The 15,245-nt window shown below is 32.9% G+C and overlaps 2 protein-coding genes across 2 annotated transcripts; one reads left to right on the forward strand and one right to left on the reverse strand.

Moving 5' to 3' along the window:
• Positions 1-6,093: 6,093 nt before the first annotated feature.
• TRIADDRAFT_26139 (uncharacterized protein) lies at positions 6,094-8,215 on the forward strand (the record flags this gene model as incomplete). Its single annotated transcript, XM_002113268.1, has 3 exons — positions 6,094-6,857; positions 7,318-7,628; positions 7,827-8,215. The coding sequence occupies 3 exons, from the start codon at positions 6,094-6,096 to the stop codon at positions 8,213-8,215; spliced, it is 1,464 nt and encodes a 487-aa protein (XP_002113304.1).
• Positions 8,216-12,694: 4,479 nt separating this feature from the next.
• Positions 12,695-14,557, reverse strand: TRIADDRAFT_26169 (uncharacterized protein; the record flags this gene model as incomplete). The annotated part of the gene is made up of 9 exons (XM_002113629.1): positions 12,695-12,788; positions 12,928-13,019; positions 13,125-13,247; positions 13,372-13,433; positions 13,514-13,574; positions 13,649-13,775; positions 13,869-13,978; positions 14,152-14,288; positions 14,392-14,557. 9 exons carry the CDS (start codon positions 14,555-14,557, stop codon positions 12,695-12,697), a joined length of 972 nt encoding a protein of 323 aa, XP_002113665.1.
• Between the last annotated feature and the right edge of the window lie 688 nt (positions 14,558-15,245).

The following is a 15,245-nucleotide window of genomic DNA, read 5'->3' on the forward strand; positions in this document are numbered from 1 at the left end:
TTTGCTCGGTAAGTGGTCGTCTTAAATGCCTACAGTAGTACGCTAAATAATGGAGATGATAAATAGTAGTCAAGTACAAAAATGGTAGTATTTGTATTGAACATTTGATATTTTATGATCAACATCAATTGGAACATAAAAATCATTTTACTAAGCCACCTAAAGTAGTTGTAAGTATCCTGTTTATCAGGGAACTATGATTCAATGCTTGGTATTATACAATCTGGCTATAGTATCGATCGAGAATGATAGCAATAACGATCAACTTAAGTAGTAGTAGTAGTAATGTCAATAAGGATTTCTTATAATTTCAAATAATCGTTTTTTTAATTTAATTACCATCCGATGAGCTAAATCAATCCTTTTTGTACTAATGCCATTTATAGATATGAGCTGTCAGTACAATCTATTGTATAAGGATAATGCCATTAATAATTTAGCTTAGGTAGTATCACCCCAAAGACTACTATGCTCCATTCGTGACGCCTTTTCCAACTGTTTATAGTATATCAATCAAATGATACATAAAACAAAAATGTTCTACGCCACAATCTATCAAACATATGCTACTACGATAAAAGAGAATAATTTTTTTATTATTTTCTTTTAGGAGTTATTACCGCTGATGCTTCAATTGAAAAACTCTCCGTCCACCCTATTTTCTGTTCTAAAAAAAAATCAAAAATAAATATTCTAGAGATAATTTCATTAAAATAATTATAAATGATTGATTACTATATAAAAATAATCAATAAATTTTATGATGGCGTAATGACTCTATATCCAGACAGATAGTCATTAATTATATTGTAAGCATTACATAATTAAAATGAAATAGAAAGACACTGTGTTGTTAAAAAAAAATTCAATGCCTTCCTATCACTACTACTTGAATTCTATTTCATTGACAACTCTGATGCATACATATTGAACAACTATTACAACAATCAACGATTTTCGCATGATAAAATTAGTAAAATACCGAAATTATCATTCGCATAAATCTACGTAACGATAGACGGTACACATAATTTAACTAATATTATCAAGTACTCATCCACTCCATCTTGACCTTCCTAGTATACATCAAGATTGATACCTTAAAATATTTGACTGAATATTTAAGTATATTATTCTATGACATGCAGCTGCCACTAATAGATGAATCTAAACTAAAAATTGTTAAAGTGTTGGTTTAATTTTAGCCATAAGCTTATATTCCATAAAAAGTCATCCACTCTTCCATTTTACTTAAGCTTATTGATGAATAAAATAATCTCTATTCAATTGCATCTCAAAATAGTTATTTTTATTTTCAATTGTATCTATTCTTAACTTTTTCTATCTTGTCAATCAATAATAGTATCTATTATTTCATTATATTAAAAAGGTATCAATGATAACTATAAATTGACATAGACTTGATAGATGTTGATTGTTAAGCAGATTGAGTGTCATTCTAAGCAACCCCGAGGAATTAATCAATTAAAATACCCAAATCATTTTGAAAGTTTTCATTATAAAGCGGTATGTGCTTTTAAAATATAAATAACATTCTAAGTAATTGTTTCTGTATCTACTACTAAATCTAATTTAGTTGAAATTGCTACGAAATTATTTTTGAAATTGAAGTAAATCTCGTCTAAGAAATAATGATATAGTATTAACCTGCAATTTGTCAGTTACAGTAAATCCATTGGAAGTGCAAGGTTTCTATTAAAATTAGCAACTTTAAAATTTCCCAAAAATGTTTTGTTATCAATACCAGAGGAAGTAAATAGTATCAGCAAATTATAAATTTATACTTTTATCAACTATCATGATCAATTTATTCAATGTTCAATCAAAATGTACTTACTTACTTACTTACTTACTCAATAAATTAATAACCGAAATGAAATACTGTAAGAAAAGAATGAATCTCTATCACTACTATATTTCTACACAATATTTAAGACCATGCTATGTTTACGAGTTCAGTCATACAAAGCTGTCAAAATAACATGATCAATACTTAGTAACTAACATTTATTAACCATATACGGCAGTAGGATAAAATATCAACATAAGGTAGATGAGGCGTAAATTCACTATAAAGAATGATAAATAATGTCGTACAAAATACCCCGAGTGATTTGCTGAATATAGCCTAGAATGTCCAATCACTCTATCTATAATAGTAATAATATATACTGACTCTATTGTACTCATTGCTATAATTTTAACTACTGCACCGTACTTTGATGGAAGGTTATATCAAATATAAAAGATTTTATCGTAGTTAAGTTATACAATTTATGCCGGAGGTGTAATTAATACTAGGCTCGGTCAATGTACTGCAGTAGCTGAAATGATTGCTTTGTTTATTTCATCCTTTTTATTCTAGTATTCAATAGTGTCGCATTTTTACTAGCAAAAATAGCAAACAATAAAGGTATGATAGATTGCCTAAAATTTATAGATCCATTTTTAATGCAATTAATTGCAGTAATTAAGTTTCTGATTGAAATAATGTCCATATTAGTCGCGATATTAAGTACTTTGTTGAATCACGTGCTATAAATTGAAAACAACATCATGTCTAAAGTTAAATTTATTCGCAATTATATTTCTTTCAAGCTCAACAATACTGATCTTACGCTATAAATAACTTATTGTTGAGCTAATGTTTTGCTGTTGTAAATTCAACTTTAAATATATCTCATGAATCGCACTATTTTTACCCCATTTATATACAATAATAATCTTATCATAACATAAAACAACTTTTTTCTTAACTATCAGTAAGCTAAGAATGGAAAGCTTTCTATATTATAAAATGAAATAATAACATAGCTTTACTGTAATATCCTGTATTACTATAGTGTTACAGAGCAATTAAGATTGAGTCGATTGCTATTTTTTATTTTGATAGAAATGATAGAAATTGCGTAGCTTCAACTAAAAGAGGCTATGCTATAAGTATTGACTTTGTTGCAAATACGTATCATTAGCTCGTTATTAGTTTTCACTTTACCATATGTCTGCTCTCTAGTACACTATTCATGCATCGCAGACAGTGATGAAAAAATTGGTACTATCCAGCAGTCTACTCATATACTTTGCACATTTTTTACTGTTTTAGCTAGTCATTTTTTTAATTAGCGTTACTCTTACGCTAACTTTGAAAACTCACCATTTTACTGGCCAGTAAATTGCGAATCTCGAACGCGATTCTTCTTTTTTTAAGCATGTTTTATCAATAGTCACTCCAAGTTTCGGCTAAGAACTAAGATAATGGCATAAGTTCCCAATATTGTCGCTGTTCAGCTCCCGTTAACTTTCGAGACATTACCGTACAATATTGGAGAGTTTCTACAATAATCGAGCCGCACTGAGTCTCATCCACTTTATATATCTAATCGATCCTTACATATTGCATAAGTTTATTGCATAATGCCAACAATGATCTCAGTTTAAGGTATTATAAATTAAAATGATTTCTTAAATTCATTTTGGAAATATACATCTAGAAAGGCATTATTGTATAGTTATATTACTGTACAGTATGCGGGTATGTTGCAATCAGTAAAGATATTAGGCAATTGGCAGGAAAGAGCTTGACGAATTTTTATCTTGTAGCTAGCAACCTCGTAACTAGTACGGTTAGTAGATAGCTAAAACTAGCGCTCATTATCATGGTAATACCAAATACTAGTTAGGTTAGAAATAGCTACATATAAGCGTTAGAATGGTAGTAACAGATAGGAAGTAAATACAATAAATGCTAAATCACAATACAATTCTACCACGAGACGACCGTATGCGTATTTAGTAGCTACGCTAGACTATCGTTCTCTCCTTCTTGAAGGAAAGGAGATTGATATGAAAATATGGAGTTGAGACTATGACTATAGGTATGTATCGTACTTCATCCTATGTCTCTATTTTTTATGTTATGTTGTGATGTAAGCTGAGATATTGTAGTCTTGCAATAATACGTAATATTAGATAGGAATGTGCTGCTGTATGTCTGCACATAACATTACTTGCAAAACATTCGCATCAAGCGATTGGAAATGCTATGGCATGCAGTAACTGATTCAAAGTTGTTAACAGCTTTCGATAGTGAATAATTTCGTACTAAATTGTCAAGTCATGCTGGCGTTTTAATCAGCTCTAAAGTAACATATGTAAATTCTGTGTCTAACTGATACACTACTGGATTATCTACTGTATGAAATAATCGTAATTTCATTAAGAATTCTAATGGAATATCATTGGTTACGTAGGCATACATCATATAAATTTGTTTAATAAATGTCCACATTACCTCGCTTTATTTTTTGTTCAAGAATAATAATGAATACATAAATATAATTACTGCTGAAGGTGTAGTTGTTACTTTCTACAATATTTTACAATCGATTGCGAAATCTTTCTTGAATGATTCGTAAATTGAAGTTTGAAAATATTTTTCCGCTTGCACGAATTGCGCAAACATTACATATTGATCAAGGATGAATCTATTGCGCTTTTATTCCAAAACAAATTCTCGTATGTTGTCACGGACTATTTCCGGGCAAGTTTACTAGTTTAACGTATGGTCTAACGTAAAGCACTTCGAGTTGCTTCTGCAGATTGCAGTACTACCCTAATCAGTCGTAAGCAGTAGTAACAATATAGTACTGCTACTATGGTACCTAAGAACTCCCTTTCTAAAAGTCTGACAATCATTATAGCACTGAAACACTGCGAGCCACAATACTTTCTTAACTGCATAATTTAGGCAACGTAGTGCCGTAAAACATGGGAGTTTGTAGCTGTTCATTACACTGTACGTCTATATAGGTAAACGGGTGTATAATATCATTATATGTATGCGCGCAACTTTTATTTTATTTTTAGTACTCTTCAACACAGCTTATACATTAGCCTTAACCATTTTGCATAAATTACTCTGCACACTTGGTTTAAGCTGTCCTACTAATTGATGCATTAGACATTCATTTTTTTTTTAAGACCTGTAATATATAATGTATCAGTAGGACAGAATTAACGAAGTGTACAAAGTAATTTGTGCAAATTGGCTCGAGCTATTGATGTTATGCAGTTCATACATACTATACATAAGTACACATTAATTTAAAAAATATTCTATATAAGGATTTTAATAGCGTTATTCACTCGATTAGCTTTATTGCTATAGTTTGTCCATCGCGTACCAGATGCAATGGTTCAAAATAAAATTGAATTTCAATTTTTTTCAACTATGCTCTAATTAACGAAGAGAAAGTCCCAGCGATCGACTATGGACGCCCGTACGCTGTGACACCGTTTTTAGGTGTGATTTCAAAGGCTGTAAAATGAGTTGAAGTTTTAGTGGGGGTCACATGATGATCAGGTCTACTGACTTCAGTATACAGTAGAGTACTGTACAGTGTACTGTACACTGTACTATACTGTACAGTGCACAGGAAAACGTGGACTAGAGGGTCTGTAGTGCACACTGCACAGGCGCATGACTGCTGTACACTGAGAGTACAGTGTACAGTGCACAGTGCACAGGAAAACGTGCACTCTGTAAGAAGGGTCTCTACTGTAGACGGTTTGTTGTGCACAGTGCACAGGCGCATGACTGCTGCACACTGAGTGTACAGTGTACAGTGTACAGTCCGGTAGTGCGTCGATGATGTCATGGTTAGTCGTTTACTGCATAGTATTTTGTCCATCAGGATTGCGGCTTAGACTAAAGGCTAGACTAGGCATGGGCACTGTCCAGCGCTAGACTATGCGTTCAAAGCAAGCAATGGCGCTGTAAGCACGGACACTAGCTGCTAGCCTAGGTAAGAGAGCGTAATCTTAAAATCTGGTGGAAAAAAAAAAAGAATTGGATCGGTATATTGAAACACTAGCAGAAACGAAAATTGGAATCAGCTTGAATTGTTGGATCAATTGAAACTGCAACCACGATCCGATTGGAGAATACAGTATTGGGAATATTTCATGATATTGATTGGTGTGGTGGCTTTCCCGCTAGGCCTTGAATGTCACCAACGTACTGAAAGATTTGTAATCTACTACTGTACTGTATTGTAGACCAGAGGAGCAACAATGCCTATCCAAAAATTTGCCGTCCCTATCATTACCACGGATTTAAGACGTGAAGAATCACTACGGCAAACTGCTGATGTTCTACAACATGTCGAGAAGGTATGCAACGATACATTCGATCATGTGGTTCAACGAGTTGAGGATGTTAAGAAGAAATTAGAAGCAATCGAAAACCGAACCAAAGTAGCCAAAGCAAAAATCGATAAAATTCGAACTAGTACTAAAGCAACGACAATCTTATCGGCTAATAAATATCCTGTCGCCGATATTATGACCAATTATGAATCCCTATTCGCTTCTATCGATTCGGAATTAGGTGAATTAAAACGCAGCCACTACCGCATTACAAACGATATCATGCCATTTAATGAAAAGTTAATTGATGAATCGCCCAAGATCGAATTGCCCAATGCTCGTCATAGAATAAACATGGTTGAAGATCAACTAGACGAAGGCTTAGGTGGTTTACCGACAGATTTAACCTCTGTCAGTTCGCTATTATTATTTAATTCGCAAGAAAATCCCTATAAGAAATATATTACATTGGATCCTTTGGCTGGTGCTGTGACTAAAACTCGATCGACGATAGAACAAGAAGCCAATGCTCTTGGCGATGCACCGGTGACTATTAGCCAGCGCCAAGGTATGGAACGTAAACCTATGGAATCTTACTTTTATGTTCCCAATCTTGGAGATGTACCAGAATTCGATGTACCCAGCTTTCTACCCAATTTATCTGGTGTTGCAGATGATGTAACTTTTGAGTAAGTATGACATTGCCGTCTATTGCTCATTTATTATAAACTAAAATCTGAAATTATATGAAATCGGGACGCACCCATCAGACCACTCTATTAGTCTATGGCACGGTACTTACAGTATTGTAATATTACAAGGTGTACGTGATAAAATTACCTGCTAACATAACAGGTTGAATTTGATAGCTGTATGTAAGGTCTATCCTACTATAGTTAACATCGTTTACTATTGAATTTCTTAAACAGAAAAGTGTCTAATAAGGTCTTGTATTTACTTTCAATTGCTTGCAGTTTACTGTACAGTTAATACCTTATAATGGAGATAATGTTTGCTCTCGCTGTTTGTTAATTACAACATATCATCTATCTTGAATGGGAGTGAATACACAGTCTAGCATACCATGATATTATTTTATTCAATTAACGTCTTTGCTAATTAATTATATTTTACTTGAATGCTATATAGCGTTGACAATGAAATAAGCATAGCTCCTTCAGCTGGATTTGTATTTCCTGATTTACCCACTGTGGAGACTACGCCTGTCCCTACTGCCAACGGTGGTACAGAAGCAGCAGCTCCTCCTCCTCCTCCGTCAGGAGGTGCTCCACCACCACCACCGCCACCGCCACCTCCTGCAGCTCCTGGCCAAGGAGGGCCAGCACCGCCGCCACCACCACCAGCACCTGAAAATGTACCTCCACCGCCGCCACCACCACCAGCACCTGAAAATGCACCTGCACCGCCGCCACCACCACCAGCTGACGATGGATCGAAAGGTAACGAAATCGATTTACGTATTTTAAATCTTAACAATATCGCATTTCATATACAGTACACTGTATCATGCATCGATACGCGTATACTGTATCAGATTAAAATTTCAGATACTTAAATTAGTTTAATACGTACCTACGCGTGATAATATTATAGTACCGAGTTTTAAATTGATGTCGGCATTATACACGTATTTTTAGGTGGTACTACAATTCCCGCTGTTGATTCTGGTCGCTCTAGTTTGATGGATGCAATTCGCTCAGCAGGCGGATCAGGCAAAGCAAAATTAAAGAGTGTCAAAGAACGAAAGAAAGAACGAAAAGCCAAACAGGAAGAAGAAGAAAGCAAACCGCTCGTCGGTGGAGGGGACCTAATGGGTGATCTAAAAGCTAAATTGCTTTCGCGTCGGAAGGGTATTTCTGGCAAAAAAGACTCTCCTGCTCCCAGTGAAGTTCGCAGTGGAGGTGATAGCGAAAAAATTGCTACTGGTGGCGGCTCTGCTATGGATCGAATTGCTTCAATGTTACCCTCACCACCTAGTGAAGGGGGTGATAGTAATAAAGATGATGACGATGATGATTGGGAATAATAGACAGTTGTGTTAACGTTTTTTCAACAACATTTTCCGTGCGCTTTTTTGATTCGATTACTTAATGATTCATTTAGACACACCCCTGGAATCTGGATCGATCATAGTACTTACAAAAGTATCGCCTACTGTATAAGTCTGTCTTGCAGCTAAGATATCACAGCTTTGCCCGTTATTATTCTGAAGTCTTTATAGTAGCGATTACTCTCCTATTTCATTACGAAAGAATATCAGGTTACGGAACTTGATTATGTCAGATGTACAGATCTTTATTGGAATACAGATGTTGTAATAGCGAATATATTTGACCAAAATTACGTTAAACATATTCAAATAGAAGAATTTACACAGATTTTTATCATTTTCTATTATAATTATTACATATGTAGTTCACGCGATCAAAGATTGGTTGTATTAATGGATAATGAAATAAAGTTGTCTTATCTAAGCTATTAATGATCAACTGAAGCTTTTCAAATTGGTAATTTAATGGAATACTTGTATCATGACAGTTTTCTTTAAGCGAAAGTTGATCCATTATGCAGGAATTATCATCAAAATTATCGATGTTGGTATTGATCCCTTTAACAAAGTATTTTTCATCATATTTCCAATTTCTTGTGCTAGTTAAAGCCAGGATCGTAATACCACACCTAAATACTTTGTTGAATAAGTTTACTTCAGTATAGGTGCTAAAATCAAATTCTTGTGATGAATCTTTATACAAGGTACACGCTGTTTCAAAAGAAGCAAAGGCTTGGTATAAATATTTTGAAATAATCATATCAGCTTCTGACGTCTGCTCTAGAGATTTTTTGTCGCTAGTTGTCCGTAAAGATACATTTTTTATCTTTACTTGATCTCTGCCATACCAACATACAGTGCATAATTGATAAGCCAACAAAGTTAACACCTCAATCTCATATGCTGGACGTTTCATCTCATCATCTTGAAAAAAAATAACTTGACGGCCAGTATCAGCGTCGCCATCCTCATTCTTCAAAGCCGCCTTACTTGGCTTCGGAGCATCAGTTAAGAGCAAATCAATTATTGTTATGAAGCAATGATACCAATCTAGCTCAGTCAATACGTTGATTAACTTCTTCAACCCTGCTGTAGTTTCTAAAATTATTTGCTGAGTACCATTGTGACCTATGTGAAACAGATATCCAGTAGAAATAGTCTTACTGTAATCATGTAGGCTGTTTTACTGGTAGGGTTTATGCAAGGTATATAAGTCCTCAATAAGAAAGAACTTAATATTAAACAATATCAGAAATTACAGTATGTTAGAAATGTACGTAATTTATTGTATCTATTCGACGAACCAGATAACTTGGCTAGTAACTTAGCAACACCATACGAATAATCGTCGCTTTCCATAGCAAGACATACAACAATTCTTATGATGTTGCTCCAATCATCTATCGTTAATAAATGGCAAAAAGTTAATTATTTAGATATCTAATCACTTGTAAAAAATATTCTTTGATTAGTACTCGTAATTTGCGACGACTTACCTTTACAATTATCAAACAAAATAATATCTGAATGATGAATAAGGATTTCAAGTGCTACTAATCGTAAGTCCGTATCCATATCGAGCGCATATTGGCATATTATATGAAAATATTCCTTTCTTAAATCAATTCTTTGTTTATCCTAAATATTGAGAAATTTTTGATTATGTAAAAGTTTAACGTATTGCAAATAGCTTTATCTTAAGATTTTTATATCGACAATTTGAAAAATGTTCACGTCAGCTGAGATCATTAAATCATTCATAATTGCGAAGCAAAGTACTTCATGTAGCAGTTGTGAAAAGCGACTATAAGATAAATATATATACTGTATACAGTATATATATGTATACATATACTGTATACAGTATATATATGTATACATATACTCATATATCTACTGGATTACTCATATACCTTAGTAGCCAATTGTAGAACGTCAGCAAACACACAATGTGTAAATTGAAGGACATTTGAACGAAGTCTAAAATCAAAAAGTAATGATGTAGATAATCTAAAGATCAACTGTTTTATTACCAATACATTCAATGACCTCGAAACAATTACTTATAGCTTACGTAATCTGTTTACTTTTATCCGTCAATATTTGAATCGACCTATGCCACATCTAAATCAGTTATTAGAGGCGGCGTATAATATGAAATTACAGGTTAGAATTAGTCTAATTCAGTTAATAAATAAATTTATGAATCCTAACAAGATTAAGGTATTGTTCACCTCCGATGATGTCAGAACACAGCGTTGGTTAAATTTTTTTATGCGATAAATCTCAAGTAAATTTCGAAAAATTTCATATACCTTTTATTTCGATGCAAAAAGTTAATATGATTTTGCACAAAAATAATGGCCAATCTTATAAAAAGCAAATAAAGATTTAGCTCCTATCTTATTTTAGTTTACCTCTGCTAAATATTTATCTGGAAAGTCGTCATTAAACGGAATGGAATAAAGGATGGATGTTATTTCTGTTATACTGTCACAATTATTTATAAAAGGTACTACGGTGTTATCTATATCTGATTCCTCTTTGATACTTTTCGATATCCAATAATTTAATGTTCGAAAAGATTGATATCTGACATCATCACTGGGGCTAAAAACAAGTTGTCGTAATAACGAACATTGTTTTTGAGAATCTGAATATTCTTGCGAGTCCATCATTATAATTAAAACTAAGGTCTCGACCATCTCATTCAACAGTAAAGGAAGTCCCGGTGTATAGGACGGCAAATTAATTCCTACATCTTCTGCTAGCATTTCATATAATGATAACTTAATTCCTATATAAAATGAAAGCGATGAGGTTACTACAGTAAGTTACTCGTATGTTATCCAAAATCTATTTAATGAAAAATAATACAAAACATCTTTCTGTGAAGATTAATAATAGCTCACCCTTATCTAAGCGATTTGTTTTAATGTAATAACGGTGCAATAAACGCAAAAATAAACGCCTTGTTACGGGACACTTATTCTCTCTAAAATAGCCAATGATTTCAATAAAATAAGGCTAAATAACAAATTGAGGGCCGTCTCATTTTGAAAACTTATTATAATGTCAAATTTTGGTAAACTGTTAAAACGATTAAGTTCCATCGCATTTCATATCAAATATCCATGCGTATCTAAAACTGTATCGCAATTAAAATAAAGCTTTAAGTGGTAATTACAGTGACAACCTACCTAGTACATATCCAAAGCCGTTGAGTAGCTTTTAAGGAAAAGACGTCTAGCAAATCTTCCTTGAAATTATTTCCCATCGGATGCGCACGAATATATGAAGCTAGCAAGCTCTCAATCTACGTGCAATATCACAAAATATGATTTTGTACCTGTTTTATAATCCATTATATTCTAAATAAAATTAAATATCTATCAACTAGTAAGTACTACTCTATTATTGATCTAGAATGTCTTCCCTCAATTAATTTTTAATACTAAAATCTGATCATCTAAATATCATACTCCATGCTATAGCTTCAAAAAAAAATGGAGAAATAAAACTTGAGTAAAGTACTGTTTTGCACTCCTACTTGGCAAAAAACAAAAATTTCTACGAATCGAAAAAGTAATTGTAGTTTACAGCATATTATTGACATATCGAAATACAGTATTATTTCCGTACCATATACGTAGCTACAATTTCTAAGTATACTACAACATAAAAGTAACAATTTATCAAATGATACCTGTAGTAGTACGCCATGCATAAAATTTTGTGACAGATGGCTAAAGAGTGACAAAATACAATATTTATTTAACAGAAATAAATTCATATCTATTTTAGGGTAACGAATAAACCCTACAAAACTGCTACGGTATACCAACTTCAGTTTATTCATAGGTAATTTCTCCAATAATTCTTCAATATTCTGAGTAATCCTACTAGTTTCGATAAGCGGAGCAATCGCTTTAGCAGCAAGTAATCGGCATCGCAATATGACGCTGTGTGCACATCTAGAATCAAATATGGGCACATTAATCAAACAAATAGTTTGTTGACCGAAATACTATAACACTTTCAAATATCAGCGGTAGATAGTTGGCGAAGAAGAATTGTATTATAATAGCTAATTAGTTGCAAATTAACTAGATGTAACCAAGATCAGTATTATCTAATGCTTCGCCAATAGATTGCATTATTGAAGTTAATCTTAATACCGATTTAGAGAACATAATTTGTATTATAGTCTTTTCTCACTTTTTAATAAAAGGCAAAAATTTGCTTAAGTTCATCACATTCGCTGTGCCATCCATTGTCGAAGGGTATAATTTCGATAGTAAGAGTAGAATAGGAAATAATGTTGGATTATGAACTGGTAGCCTGTACAGAATATAAAAACTATGATAAGATTATGATATCACTGTATATCAATATGCATTCATACATCCCTAGTTTCATCATGAATTTTGAATACCCTTAGAATATATACAGTATTTACTCATCAATTTTGTCGGTAGCATCCTGGATATGTTCCAATAGTAACTGATACAATTTTGGATATCTTGAAAAGAATTCCCGTCCCGTCATACTATATGAATCAAGAACAGCTACTCATTAAAACTTCATAAAATTCATATTTTGAGAAATGGCTAGTGATTTAAACAATTATAATCAGGCCGATAATTAATATTATTCAACTCGATATCCTAAAATTGTTATGTAGATACCAATTTTTTTTTGATTGCTCATCACGATCCTTTTTAACGCCAAATATCCGATTCATAAGGGCACTAAATAGCAGAGTTGCTGCGTTGCGTATCTATGTAAGCCCGTTATTACATCATGAATTGTAATTATTTGTAATAAAATCTTGATTAAAGATTAGTTATATACTGTATAGTACAAGTTACAGAAAATTGATTACCTGCCAGTTATTCGCTGCCATGCCTTTAATCGCAGCCTGTACTCCATCTGGGACAAATACATGAACATCATCTCCAAAATGAGTATCCCGATAGATGGATCGCATAATATTAAAAGCATGAATCTATAACACGTATGCACATTAATTATAGTAAAATTGTATGTTCTTTTCAGGTTATTTGTAAAGCAATTCTAACTCGAAGTCTAGCAAATATTCGACCAACAGTCAAGCAAATAAATAATTTTACCGTAGCATCTCTTGTATTCTCGTCATCCGAATAATCACTTTTAAAAGCAATTTCGTGCAATTCTACCATAAATATTTAATATTCTGATTTCACTTTTCAGTATATATAAATGAGGTTAAAATTTGTTTATACAAGTGATTACCAGTCATCATTAATTTAAAGCATCTCTTTTGTGCCGATGCAGGCTCGGTAGTTAAAATAGCCTAAAAGTATCCAAGTTACAGAATTAATGGATGATTTAGAGTTATTTTAAAATAGCTAATTTAAATTAACTCACTTTGATAAAAAATGGTAGTCCTGCACTACGTCGAGTAGAACATAAATCTTTCGAAAGATTGCATGTGTTTAAATCTTTCAATAATTCATCAATCCATAATGATGGTGACAATTTGAAGGAGCGACAACTTTATGGATATTATCAACAAACGGAATACATATTAATCATCGATAGTTATGAAATCGTAGCTTAACACGTTCACAATTACTATTTTACTTACGTCCATAACATATCACAATAGCTTACAAAGCCATTATAGCACAATTCAAATACGCCAACATGTTTAACGATACATAGTTGAGCTTTAAGAAATTCTCCTATTTTTTTAGCCTATGAATAGTCCATATCAAAAACATACAAGAAATTACTGTACAGTATAACAATACTATTCATCGATACATAAAATACCGGTACTTAGTATTTATATCAAAGTGATTACTTACGAATTTGCGTGTGTAACTAATGTCTCTTATTCATTAAAAATACAGATTAGTTATACGTACTTGTTCGGGTGATATTTCTAGACGTAATTGATGTTCCATTGAATATCGCGATAACTGGCTAATGCTGCCTAAAATTAAAAAAACTTCCTTCATACTTCTCCAACAGTAACTAGCCAATACTTGAGGCGTAATTATTTCTTTATAGCTTTCATTTTCCGAGAGTGATACAGGTGATGCTTGTAAATTATCTAAAGCAATACGTTATATTATATTAGCTAAGTAATACTTTATTACTGGAACTGCTATTATTAGTTGTATTACCATCCTCAATTAGTAATTCTACTGGCAAATAGCCCTCCGGAGAAGTATGAGCTACGAATGGAGTAACAATATCGGAAAGATTGTAGCAGTTGTCTAATATGCTAGTAAGAATTTCACGCCAAATAGATAAATAATTTCCTGTCATCCTAAGAATGGTAATAGTACATAAAATTTGGCATTAATTTACAATTATTGCCAATGTTAATACACGGCTGATATTTGTTTGCAGCAGTAGAAGATCTGTAGCAATAATGACGAACCCGCCGGTTAAGTTTTTAAGACAACAGCGTATACAGTGAAGATAGCCATGGATAGCGGATTTGGTGACAGCTTGTAGAAGATTACTTTTAGCTACTTTTAAGCAATCTTTGATCCATGCAACAAATTGCTTAATAGTAAACAATGTTGCGATAATTCTTTGGTCTTCTTCTCTTACTGAATCAGTATGATCATAATATTCCAGGGCTAAATTAAATTTACATTTAGTCGAGTATCGATTTAGCAATAGTAGTAATAAGTAGCCGGCAGCCGTATGATTAGCTGGTTTGAAACTTTTGGCTAAATTGATGATTTTATTGGAAAGCGCTTGAATCCTCCTTTGGTCCTGTAAAATACAGTAAAGTAGCATCATATTAAAAGACCAAGAAGCGGATGCATACATGTAAATCTATTATGTCGATAAAGATGAGAAACATACAGCCCCTTACCGTTAATCCTAAATCATCAACTGGCAAAGTCATCAATATTTTGTATGCAGCTTGCTTAACAATTTCATAAGTATCAGTTAGACTATCTAGCAAAATTTCAGTTTCTTCCAAAGTAATTATTAAGGG

Source organism: Trichoplax adhaerens, genomic scaffold (genome assembly GCF_000150275.1).
Source record: "Trichoplax adhaerens TRIADscaffold_6 genomic scaffold, whole genome shotgun sequence".
NCBI classification, from domain to species: domain Eukaryota; kingdom Metazoa; phylum Placozoa; class Uniplacotomia; order Trichoplacea; family Trichoplacidae; genus Trichoplax; species Trichoplax adhaerens.